This window comes from Saccopteryx bilineata, chromosome 6, assembly GCF_036850765.1.
Source record: "Saccopteryx bilineata isolate mSacBil1 chromosome 6, mSacBil1_pri_phased_curated, whole genome shotgun sequence".
Lineage (NCBI taxonomy): Eukaryota > Metazoa > Chordata > Mammalia > Chiroptera > Emballonuridae > Saccopteryx > Saccopteryx bilineata.
Window position 1 is genome coordinate 195,947,794 of NC_089495.1, and position 12,961 is coordinate 195,960,754.

Sequence of the window (12,961 nt, forward strand, 5' to 3'; positions counted from 1 at the left end):
TGACCTGTCCAAGGGCACGCACACAGTGAGACGCTGCAGAGGGCCAGGCGCAGGTCCCCGGCCCTCCAGAAACTAAGGACCCACTCAGGAAAGGTCCACATCTGGCCTCATTTCTACTCCTGGATCACGCATGCTAGTGACAAATACACGTGTCACACCAGACACTCTCCCACCAAAGACCCGGGCCCTACAGAAAATGTGAAGTTCAAGGGGGCTGGGAGCGGAGGAAGGGTGCAGTTTTAAAGAAAAGCCTTGCAATCCCATGTCCACCCACTGTTGTTCCCTCCCCCAGCGCATAAACTTCCTGCACCATCTTCATTGTTTCCATCCCATGGAGAGAGAGTGAATGTTTCCAGGGATTCAATTTCTCTCATAATAGTTGGAAGGAAATAAAACTATATGCTGTAAACACTCATTGCATTGTCTGAACAATATCTTTATTATGTATGTGTGTGTGTGGGGGGGGAGGTGCAATAAATGCAGACAAAGGTCCCCCTCCCCCAAACCTGTTCCCTAAATGCCTCCATGCCTGTGCCCTCCAATCTTTAAACACCTCACAGCCGGGGAGTCTAGAGCTTTAAAATAGAGTAAATATAATTTTAGCCATTGGAATGCAAAAGGAAGATTGGTGAGGTGTAGAGACCAACTTCTCCTCAGCAGTTTCTCTCAATGAAGACCAGAGAGGCTGGTCCATTTTTCTGAGCACGTGTGTGAGGACTGATGCGGGAAGCTGTTAGTTCAGTCTGACATATACTCGATTCTTTCCATATACAGAGGCCGGCCCGCCCCCCTCCTCCCTTGCGTTTTGTCCTCCAGTTGCGCAATGCTATTATTACATTTCATCAGATTTGAACAAAATCTATGGTCTCGAAACCGTTTCCTTTAAGGCCCCCTCATATTTATTCAGAATTCATGAATCATGTTCCCATAACACAACCGTAATTATTTTTAAAGTGTGATGTTTGTGGCTTTAATAGGAAATGCTTGCAAAGGGCCTTTTCTCTTTGATTGTTTGTAATCTTAGCAGTAATCGCTGCTGTTCCCTTCTCGGCAACCGGCACCTCAGCAGGAGAAACACAATTTCATTTTAATATGAATCGCGAGCTCTTCACCCAGGTTTTAATTAAAGCAATAAAAGCCATGTCGTCTTTGCCCTTTTATGAGGTACACAGACTCCGAGGCCAGAGTTACTAAGCCTGGTAATCCTAGATTTCAACAATGGCAGGAGAGCCTCCTGCCTCCCGGTGCGTTTTAATGGGAAGCATTTTTGTTTGTTTCCATAAAAGTCTCAATCATCGATCTGTCCTTGTGTGTTGCAGTTTCCTCATCTGTAAAATGGGAGCGCGACGGTCTCGACCCGAGAGAGCTCACATGGGGATGAAATGAGACCAGCTATGGAAAACATTCTGCCTTGGCGCCTGAGCCCAGTGAATTGTACAGTAGCTATCGTTACCATCAGCATCGTCACAATTTAGGGCTGGAAAAAGACAACAGGCCACCTACCTTCATTATTCACATGAGGAAACTGAGGCTCAGAGAGATACCAGCACAGGGGAAAGAAAAGAGCAGAGGTGGACCTGGAACTCAGCATTCCTGGCTCTTCTCCCCATTCCGGGCATCCTACACTGCCCCCTGCTGGAAGCAGGCTGCACCTTCAAGGCCCTAAGGACAGTGCTGAAGGACTGACTGCATGTCTGACTCTGACCGGTTCCTGGTCTTCTGACCTCCTGATTATACCATTGACCTCCTCTTCATGTTTGATCCAAGGGGTAAAAACAACAGAGCAGGCATCCCTAGGAATTGACAAAGGAAGGTTGACACACAAACACAGTGGTGTTCGGAACCAAGAGCAAGAGACTCTGTTTAACTCAAAATCCGTGCGGGCCAGCTGTGTGCCAGCTGTGGGGTGAGGTGCTGGGAGGCTCACTTTGTACTGGGAGCACCTTGGCCTTTTATGATGGTAACTCCTCTCCAGCACCCGCTCCGCTGGTACCTCTAGGAAGAGCTCACACTGGGTGCTGCTCACACCTGGCAGTGCTCACACCTGGCTGTCCTCAGAGTGGTGGTATTCCCAGCTCCCGAGGCCCCAGGGTTCCCCGAGGAGCCCTTCAGGTGTAAGCCCCCTGAAACTTCACGCCCCACAGTGCGGGACCTCTCCCCTAGCACCGCCACTGGGTCCTTGCTAACAACGGTAGAAGTTACCAGATGTCTTTCCAGAGTTGCTTCGATCAAATATGAGCACACAAAACACACATTCTTACTGCCTTCTTTGCACAAATGGTAACACACTGTACTCACTGTGCTCCACCTGGCTTTTTTTTTTCCAGAAAATGACGTGTCTAAGAACTTCTATATCACTTCAGTTTCCTCTTCTTTCTCACAGTCACACAGTATCCCACTTGATAGACATACATAACTTCTCTCATTAGTCCCATATTATTGCACTTGGGTTGTTTCCAATCTTTTACTGTAATTAACAATACCAAAATGAATAATCTTGACTATGTCATTTCTCATGTGTGCAGATATATCTGTAGGATATATTTCCAAGAAGGGAATTGCTGGGTTAAAGATGAATGCATTTGCAATTTTGATAGATGTTGCCAACTGGCCTTTCATGGGGGTCACTTTCCCTTTGGTGATGTACCAAGTGCCTGTTTCCCCGCAGGGGCTCCAATACAGGGAGTCTGTTATCCAACCTTAGGGTTTTCGTCAATCTAACAGGTAAAAATTGGCATTTTAATTTGTTTCTCTCATGAACTATTTTTTAGCATCTTTTCATACATTTAAGATCCATTTGTATTTCTTTTTCTGTAAACTCTTGGTTCATATCTCCTATTTCTTTTTTTAACTGGATTTTTGGATTGATTTCTAGGGACTCTTTATATATTAAGGAAATTAGGCTATATTGTGAGTTGAAAATATTCTTGCCTGGTTTTTCATTTGTCTTTTTTACTTTACCTATGCTGTTTTGGCTATGTGACAGTTGTTTTTTTTTATTTTAATTTATGTACTCACTGTGCTCCACCTTGCTTTTTTTTTCCAGTAAATGATGTGTCTAAGACACAGTGTGTCAAATTTTTAAGTCTCTTCTTCTAAGACTTTGAGGCATAAAATGTCTTTCCCACTCCAAAGCTTAAATAAAGGCTTTTTTTCCTGGTGTCTTTATGGTTTCCTTGAGTACATATAAATCTTTTAATTATTTACAGCTTATTCTTTAATAGAAAAGGAGCTGTGGCTCCAATATAATTTCTCCCCAGACCCCCTCCCTCCTTCTTGGAACACTCTGCCCATGGCTTCTAGGATTGCACATTCTACATTGCCTCTGGCCACTGCTTCTGGACCTATTTCACGGTCTTCTCTTCCTCCTCTACTTTGTTTTTAAGTGTTTTTTATTTATTCATTTTTTTAGAGAGAGGAGAGAGAGAGAAAGAGAGAGAGGGAGAGAAGAGGGGAGGAGCAGGAAACATCAACTCCCATATGTGCCTTGATCAGGCAAGCCACGGTCTTGAACTGGCAACCTCAGCAGTCCAGGTCAACGCTTTATCCACTGCGCCACCACAGACCAGGCTGTTTTTAAATGTTAGAGATCGAAATTTAAGAGTCATTGGTCTTTGCCTCTTCTCACTCTTCTTTCTCTTTGCAAATTTCATCCTCTCAAGGTTTTAATATGAGGGGCTGAGAATGTCCAAGTTCACTTCCCACAGGAGCTCCAGGCTCTGACAACTACCTACTTACTTGGACAAGCATCTCAAATAGAACACGTCCCAGTCCGACCTCCTCAAACCTGTATCTCCTCAGCTTGTCCCCAGTGCAGAAAATGGTGCCACCATGCTGGAAAATGGGCTAGTGCTTGAAGCCGGGGAGCCACCCGTTCCTCCTCTGTTTCTCTGTCCCGTCCATCGTCCTAAAGACCGACCAACTTGGTTTTCAAAACATCTCTCAGATCCATCCGTGTTAGTCCACCTCCTCTACCACAATCTAGGACACACCAGACTTCCTCTTGGCCTAATCCACACCCTCCTGTGTGGTCTCCCTGTCTCCACCCTTGCCATGGAGAGCTTTTAAAACTGCAAATTGATCGTGTCATTCAATATCAATCTCTCTCTTTTTTCTTTCTCACTAACAATGCCCAGTGACTTGCTTTGACTGATTGAATGTGCTAGACATAGTCATGTTCCAATTCTTAGTTCTCTCCCTCCCTTTCTCTCTTTCTCTCCCCCCTCCCTCCCTCCTTCCTTCTCTCCTTCTCCCCCCACCCCACACATAAACACACAGAGTTCTTTCAGTAACTTTTATGACAAAGTCAGAACCCCCCAGCAGAAGTAGTATTTAGAGCCATCAGAGTGGAAAACTTTACCCAGAGCCAGGAAGGCTGTACTGAGGAGGTGACATTTGCAGTGTCCCTGAAAGAACAAATAGGCATGTGTTGGGTGACAATGACGAGGGGATTCCTATCAGAGGAAAGAGCGCGCACAAAGGCACAGAGTTGTAAGTGAGCACAAGAGGGAAACAGAGTTTTGTCTTGTGCAACCAAAGCGTTATTTATGGTAATAAAAACAATAGAAATAACAAACTGTAGCATAGAAAATACAGTCAATAAAACTGTGATAACTATGTACACACAGGGCCAGGTGGGTGCTGGAAATATCAGGGGAACACGCTGTAAAGAATCTGATTGTCTAACCACTGTCCTGTATACCTGAAACTGATACAAAATCATATTCGACATAAACTCTAATTGAAAAACTTTAAAATTTTCTTAATAAAATCACTTTCTTGAATAATAAAAAAAAAATATTGGTAGCAAATCAAGTTACAAATAAAAATAAACAACAGAAATAAGTCATAGCTAGTTTGATGGAACACAGGCACATTACACATTATCTTAGGTTAGATTTCCTTGAAGTAGAGCCTGGGGTGGGAACTGCTATGACAGTGACTTACTGAGAAGGGACTCAGGAGACAGGATGGGAGGGAAGCAGCACAGGACAGGGGACGGAGCTGAGCTGAGCTACGATGTGGTCTCAGCCGGAGTTGGCGGGAGTTCCAGGAGGAGTTAGAGTTGGTCTGCCCTGGAGTCAAGGGGCCTGGCTGTTTAGACCGTCCCCACCACACGCTCCCCTGGTTCACAGTTCCCATTGGGCGGAGGCCACTTCTCCAGAGGAGGGACCGCAGTGAAGAGCTGCCCTGGCCTGGTGCAGGGGGACGGGGGAGGCACCAACAGAATGCACAGCACACACCTATTGCAGCTCTCAGACACCCTCGGGGGCAGGCACTCCTCTTCCCATTGGTCAGGAAGCTGGCGGAACTTACATAAGGGCCCCAGGCTGGGATGGGGAAGAGCTGGGATTTGAAGCCAGCCCAGTTCCCTTCCTCTTGACCCTCATCCCAGGAAGAGGGGGACTCGACCCAGGTCACATAACCAGGAAATATTGACCCCCTGTACCTTCTGTCTGCTCCGATCTCTACCAGGCCCTCCGCCCTCAGAAGGTGATGATGGGCCAGAAGCCATGCTTGAGAACTGCGTCCAGCCTGAGACCACCCAGGGGAGTCTCGTGCAAAAGAAACGCAAGGTCCAAGGAGGGGAAAAAGGGATCGAGTGTGAAAGCTCAGGCAGCTGTGCAGGAATTGTGTAGAAACGTGCAAAAACCAAACAACGGAGGATGCATTTGCAAAAGAAACATTCAAGCCCAAAAGAGCTGGTGTGAAAGTTTTTAAAAGGGGACACGGTTGGCCGATAGACATCCTGTAGGAACCTCTGTCTCAGCTGCAGTTTCAGGAAGAGCAGGTTTTCTATATGATGAAAATGGATGTTATGGAAGCAAACATCTTCCAGAAATGGCTTCCGGCTTACGTCCAGAGCTTTGCACATAATAGGTGCCCGATAAACATTTGCTGAATGGGTAAACCTTGTACTCAATGGTATTTATAAACTGCATTTTATGCCATTCAGAGTGTTTATCCTTTGAATCCTCTATTGGCTAAGAGACCTTCATTTTGCCTTCATGTTTATGTCAATCCTCCAGTAATTGGGACAATACATTTCCTACAGTTGATAAGGCACCAAACATAAGGTGTTTGTGTGCAAATGTGTGGGTCTGAGTTCAAGCAAGCACTCCAGGGAAAAGACTGGAAGGAAACATATAGAATTTTTGCCATTAAGAGCTGGAGGCCAGTGGAGCCCAAGCAAACCACTGGGATCTGTAAGTCCCAGAAGAGTCTGCTATTCTTCAGCAAAATCAGCGTGAACAACAGGCCATGTTTCCCAGACGTGCTAGTTCGTTCGAGGACCACAATACTGTGCGGCTCCTTCCATTACCAGGTGGAGTCTATTTCCCCATCCCTCAAATCTAGATGGGTCCTATGACTTGGTCTGGCCAATAGAATGTACTGAAAGTAGTCATGTGCCTGGTCTCTGCCTAGACCTCAAGAGATCTTGCAGCTTCTGCTCTTGCTGCTCTGGGCACCCTTCCCCTACTACGTGAACAACCTCCGGCTAGCCTGCTGGAGGACAAGAGACCATGTGGGGTAGAAGTGAGTCCCCCATACTAATCAGCTTACAGGTGACCTGGCAGCTTCCTACTGTCACTAAAATGACCCTAGCCACAACCAGAAGAGCCATCTGGCTGCACCCAACCAAACTGCCAACCCATGGAATTATGAAGTAGGTAAGTATTTATTCTTTTAAGAAACTAAGTTCTGGGGTACTTGTTATGCAGCAAAAGCTAACTGATACACTATAAGAAGTCTAGACTGTAGTCACTAAATCTGTTCGCATCAAGGTTGGCACATGCCACTGGGTGGACTTAGTCAACCTTAGGGAATCCTGGTTTCTTGTTCATAGAGTTCTAAGTTAGGAAGAGTCTCTGAGTAATGGCACCAGAGGCTTGCAAAGACTCTCGTTAGTCCAACCACCTCATTCCACTGTTGGGAAAACCGAAATCGGAGAAGAGGAGGAGCCACATTCACATTCACTCATTACACAGATTTCTTGAGTGCCTCCTATATGCCAGGCTTTGTGCTGCAATGGGGGACACAACAGTGAAAAAGACAGACAAGATCCTGCCTTCACAGAGGTCACAATCTTGGAGTGACAATCAGATGTTAACCAAGTCATTACACAAGTAAGCAGATGACCATAAACAGTGATAAATGTCATGAATTAAAAGGACATGGAGCCCTGGCCGGTTGGCTCAGCGGTAGAGTGTCGGCCTAGCGTGCGGAGGACTCGGGTTCGATTCCCGGCCAGGGCACATAGGAGAAGCGCCCATTTGCTTCTCCACCCCTCCGCCGCGCTTTCCTCTCTGTCTCTCTCTTCCCCTCCCGCAGCCAAGGCTCCATTGGAGCAAAGATGGCCCGGGCGCTGGGCATGGCTCTGTGGCCTCTGCCTCAGGCGCTAGAGTGGCTCTGGTCGCAATATGGCGACGCCCAGGATGGGCAGAGCATCGCCCCCTGGGGGGCAGAGCACCGCCCCTGGTGGGCGTGCCGGGTGGATCCCGGTCGGGTGCATGCGGGAATCTGTCTGACTGTCTCCCTGTTTCCAGCTTCAGAAAAATGGAAAAAAAAAAAAAGGACATGGAACCATGAGAGAAAATCATGGGAAGGGGACCTAATCTGGATTCTAGGGTCACCAAGAGCTCTCCGAGGAATGACACATAAGCTGAAACAAGTTGATGGCAGCCGTGAGGAGGGGATGGAGCTCTCCACATACACAGCAGGTTCAAAACCCAGCGGTTCTGCCTCCTGGGTGAGCCAGTCAACGTCCTCGAGCCTCAGTTGCCTCATCAATAAAATAGGTTAACAATAATGTCTACTCCTCCTCAAGACTTGTAAACATCAGCTGAAATAACCACTGAGGAAAGGCCTTTGCAAACTGGGACATGTTGGGTGGACAGTTGAGGCTGTTGCTGTTAACAGTCTGGAGGAACTTTTCCTTGGCCTGCACCTCCTCTTCCAAGGACGGGGCTCCCCTCGGCCCAAGCCTAGAGCAGACACCAAGCCCCACTGAGTCCCACTTCCCTGGTGGGTGGTGCTGGGAGCCACAGCTCAGTGTGTGAACACAATGCAATTGAAACACTACGGAAGAGCTCCAATGAGATGTTCAGGGGTCAGCTCTGGTCTTGACCCCTGAACCACATTTCCAGGCTGGTTATGGACCATCAAATAATTGCAGTGGTCTCATCCGACATGAGCGTTTCCAGGATCTGGAGTCTTGCCCACCAGTGGCCTATAGGTTGGCACAAGGCAGTGAAATATAAAGACAGCTTTGCAGTAGCACCATGGTGCTGACACGGTCACAGGGCAGGGAAGGGGCGTGCATGGAGGGCCCCGCACGAGCACCTGCCGGGGTGGGCTGGGGGCATGGCATGCCCTGCCTGTCACTTCCACGCCACACTGGGACCGCAGTACCCTCCCTCGCTGGCAGTGCTCCCAAAGGGCCACAGGCCCACGTCCTGCTCACCTACGTCCCCCACGAGACCTGCCACATGGTAGGATACATAAATGTTTGTGAGCTAATAGGCTTCTGGTTCCCCAGCTGGAAAATATGACCCACCCAACGTGGAACGACCACCATGACTGCACAGACAGAGGGTGGGGGTCAGTGCAGGGACAGGCTTGACCTCTAGCTCCCCGAGGTGCTCAGTGGTAAGGAAGTCCTCGGCTTTCCACCCAGCACCCTGAGACGCTGCCACGCTACAGGCTCCACTGCCTCAGGGAACCACCCTCCAGGACGCCAGGCTGCAGTGAGGGCCAGCTGGGGACCCCAGTCTGCAGAGAGGACCCCCTCCGCTGTTCCAGCCTGTGCTCAGGACCCTCCCCAGCGTCCCGGCCTGCGGTGAGGTCCCTCCCCAGGGTCCCGGCCTGCGGTGAGGTCCCTCCCCAGCGTCCCGGCCTGCGGTGAGGTCCCTCCCCAGCGTCCCGGCCTGTGGTGAGGTCCCTCCCCAGGGTCCCGGCCTGCAGAGAGGACCCTGTCTGTTGTCCTAGTTTGTAGTGAGGACCTTTTCTGGTATCAGAATGTATGAGGAGGATGCTCCCGGCTAAAAGAAACCTTAATTTTCAGAGACCAGGCTCTTGGTGGAAAACCAGATTCTAGCTGACCTCTGGGACTCCCAGAGGGCTGGCCTAGAGTTGGGGCTGGGGCTGGGGCTGGGGCAGCCTTGCCCAGGGATGATCCGCCCCCTTCACCACGGGGAGCACTGCCACGCCCGTGACCCTCCCAGTGGTATTAAATGACTACAGATTGCCTGGAGAACCCTGCATGCCTTTGCATGGGCATGTGTACCTCCACCATAGTGTATGTCCCCATGGGTGCCATGTGGTGGCAAGAGGCCAGCAGCACCAGGGAGCATGTGACATCTCTGTTCACTGTGGCTGAAACTTTCCCCTCTGTGCACGGGAAATGTAGACAACACATTCTGAGTTTTGTCAAGTTTTTAATGATGCCCCTTTAAGCCAGGTAGGTGATTTACAGAAAACACCGTATCCTAGTGTGACGGTCCCTTTTAAGGGGATTCAACAGATATTCTTAATCATTCTGAGACAGGATAGTGGTGGGCTGTGCCCCCACTCTGCACCCCTCCTGCCCCCATGCCAGAAGCAGCTGGGCTCCAGCCAGCTCAAGGCTAGAGCCCCCCACCCCACCCAGAAAGGACAAGGCACCCACCTGGCTGGTTGATAGGAGCTCTGGGTTTCCGTCACTCATCCCCACGTAGGCACTGTCACCATCAAACTGGAACACAGAAAGAGAGAGGAGTGGCTCTGAATAAAGTGTTCTCAAGAAGGCCCCAGGAGATAGAGCCAGAGGAGGTCAGGGGGCTGAACACCCTGAGGGGGAAGGGGAAGCAAAGACGGAGCCAGGAACACCCCGTGCCCACTTCCGTGAGCCCCCCCCAGGTGTGGGAGCAGCCCTGGGTTTCTGAGGGGCAGCGTCATCCATCACACTTAGGGTGAGGGGAGGAAAACCTTTCTGCCCTTCATACCTTATCCACAGATATGACCTTATCAGGTACTGAGCTCCCCGTCCCTGGAAGTGTGCAAATATCTCTCTTGGCCAAAATGACATCAAGCTAACAGCTAGATTTGGAATCCCATGTGGTGGAGATCTCCAGAGCTTTGGGGTCACGACAGCCTGCCAGACATATGCCCTTCATGTTTTAACCATCCTAAGTGGCTTTGCCCCCTCACATTTGCCCCTGAGGACAATGTCACAGGCAGTAAAATTCTGGTAGAAATGATGTCCAGGAACTGCAGTCCTGTGCTCTGAGGAGCGGCCAAGTCTGGATTCAGGAAGACTTCCGTGCAAGAGGAAGCAGGTGACATGGGAGAAGTGTGGGCGCCGGGGCCACTGGCTGCCCTGGTCCCTAAAGTATGGCCCTGAGCTGGTGACGCAACTTCTGAGGTCCCGCATCTGTCAGACGGGGATAATGACAGAGGATGTTGCGTTGACCCAAGTAGAGCAATTCCAGGATGCTCCCTTCCCTAGAATCCAAATGCATGTGTTTTCTGAGAAGCGCTCGTTAGGAATAACGTTACAGGGAGGGGGGGCGGTGCAGGACAGGGCGGTGGAGGGGGCTAAGCACGGATGTGGTCTCCGCTGGAGACTTGTTGCAGCCTGACCCCACGGGGAGCTCTGGGCGAGAACTGCAGCACAGAATTAGTCCCGCGTGAAGCAAGGGGCCGGCCTTTCGTAGCCCCACCGGCTGTGGGCTGCCCTGAGGAGACAGGCGGAGGCATAACCTTCTGAGCAGAGCAGCTCCCACTTGACCAAGGACAGCTCCCCAGAGAACTGAGCCAGCTGGGAGCCACCTGCAGCCAGCGCTCACAGCAGATGGGACATGGCTGTGTTAGCAGGTAAAGCGATCCGGGTGGGGCGCCAATGGCAGCTGGCCATTTGAATTGAAAATTTTATTTTTTTTACTGGATTATAAGCACCTGGTTCAACATTCCCACAGTACAAAAAGCAACAGAGTGAAAATCTCTCCCCACCCTCACCCTCCCTTCCAGCCACCCACTGCCTCTCTCCAGGGGCAACCACCACGTCTACGAGCTTCCTTTCCACCCTTTCCAGAATGGTCTGCATATATACACCTTATTTCCCATAAATGACAGCATTTTACCCTGTTTTGAACTTGATTTTTTTTTCCTAGCAACACATCTGGGGAAGGCTTTCATATATCAGGACATAATGCTGTCTTCCGGATCCTAGTATTCCACAGGACGGACGTAACACATCCGTGGGACTAGCTGAGCACACGGGCAGTTGAGCTGTGTGTAGTCTTTTGCGATCCCAGCCCTGCTCCCGTGAGTAGTTCTGCGCATCCGTCGTCTCGCGGGGGTGTGAGTTTGCTGAGGGATTAGTCTATCTAATTGCTGGGTCCGGCTCTGTGTGCGTGTGTGACTCTGACAGACCTCGCCCAGCAGCTCTCACGGAGGCTGTAAAAATCCACACGCCCCGCAACCAGGCACAGGAAGTCAGTTCCTCCAGCCCCGCCTCTCTCAGAGAGGCCTGCCTCAACTCCGGCTGAGATGCCAGCCCCCCCCCCCCGTTTCTGTGCACTCTGAGAGCCCCCCACTGCCACCCCCTGTCCCAGGTCCCCTTGCCGCCCTGCTCTTCCTCGTGCTTGCTCCAATAGCCCCTTTTACCTCCTAGCACAGGGGTCTCCAAACTACGGCCCCCTGAGGCCGTTTATCCGGCCCCCACCACACTTCTGGAAGGGGCACCTCTTTCACTGGTGGTCAATATCTACATCCTGTGCTCCGGGAGTACTGTATGTGGCGGCAGAAGCGCCGCAAAGTGCGGCATGTCTCACGTACAGTACTACTTCCGGTGACGCGGGACGCATGCATCACGGCTCCTGAAGCACGTCATATCACTTGTTACGGCTAGCAGTGACAAATATGGAACCGGGCATTGACCATCTCATTAGCCAAAAGCAGGCCCAAGGTTCCCATTGAAATACTGGTCAGTTTGTTGATTTAAATTTACATGTTCTTTATTTTAAATATTGTATTTGTTCCTGTTTTGTTTTTTTATTTTAAAATAAGATATGTGCAGTGTGCATAGGGATTTGTTCATAGTTTTTTTTATAGTCCGGCCCTCCAACGGTCTGAGGGACAGTGAACTGGCCCCCCTGTGTAAAAAGTTTGGGGACCCCTGTCCTAGCATCTGTATAATTTATTGAGTTCAGTGCTTATAGTTGGGTTCCTCCCAAGCACCTAAAATAGTGCTTGGCACAGACTAGGTATTCCATAAATGCTTGTGGGTAGATGGGTAGATAGGTGGATGGGTGGATGGGGGGGATGGAGGGATGGGTGGATGGATAAAACCACCACTAAACCATTCACCTGTCTTTACCAGGGCAGTCTTCCCATCGAAGGCAGTGGAATGGGTGGTTACACCCAAATGCCTTCCCAGCACAGGGACAGACAAAATCCTTCATGGACTGCTGAATTAGCAAAAGAAAGGCAATGTCACGGCCCTGGCAGAGCGCAGTGTTTAGAGCCTTGTTTCAACACTCCGAGATTGTGGGTTCGATCCCCAGTCAGGGCACATACAAGAGTCAACCAATGACGACACGAGTAAGTGGAACAACGGATTAATGTATTGATATTTCTCTTTCTCTCTCTGTCTTCCTCTTTCTCTAAAAATCAATTTCAAAATAATAAAAAAGACTGACCCCAAATGCAGGGCTCCACCAACCAAACTACACGCAGGGCTCCAAACATGCTGCACTCAGGGCTCATGCATTAAGGCTTGGCTCCAAAATCACCTTCTCCAGGAGGCCTGCCAGGCTATCACCTCCTCTGGCTCACAACATACACTGTCTGGACATCTGCCTTGTTCCCCTGTGTGGGAACAACCTAGAGGTGGGAACAGTGTCCCGGTCATTTCCAAATCCCCCACTGCCTAATGCAGGCTGGCATCAGGCATGGGACTATGGAGCGAGCAGGGCGGGGA

At 49.9% G+C, this 12,961-nt stretch overlaps 1 protein-coding gene across 5 annotated transcripts in view; it reads right to left on the reverse strand.

Annotated features, from left to right (window-relative positions):
- Positions 1-12,961, reverse strand: part of TOX2 (TOX high mobility group box family member 2) — a 152,892-nt gene that overhangs the window by 56,130 nt on the left and 83,801 nt on the right. For all 5 annotated transcript variants that reach the window (XM_066236683.1, XM_066236679.1, XM_066236682.1 and 2 more), the window contains exon 2: positions 9,668-9,733. In XM_066236683.1, coding sequence (XP_066092780.1) covers positions 9,668-9,706 — 39 coding nt within the window. In that variant the 5' untranslated portion in view covers positions 9,707-9,733. The remainder of the gene's footprint in view (positions 1-9,667; positions 9,734-12,961) is intronic.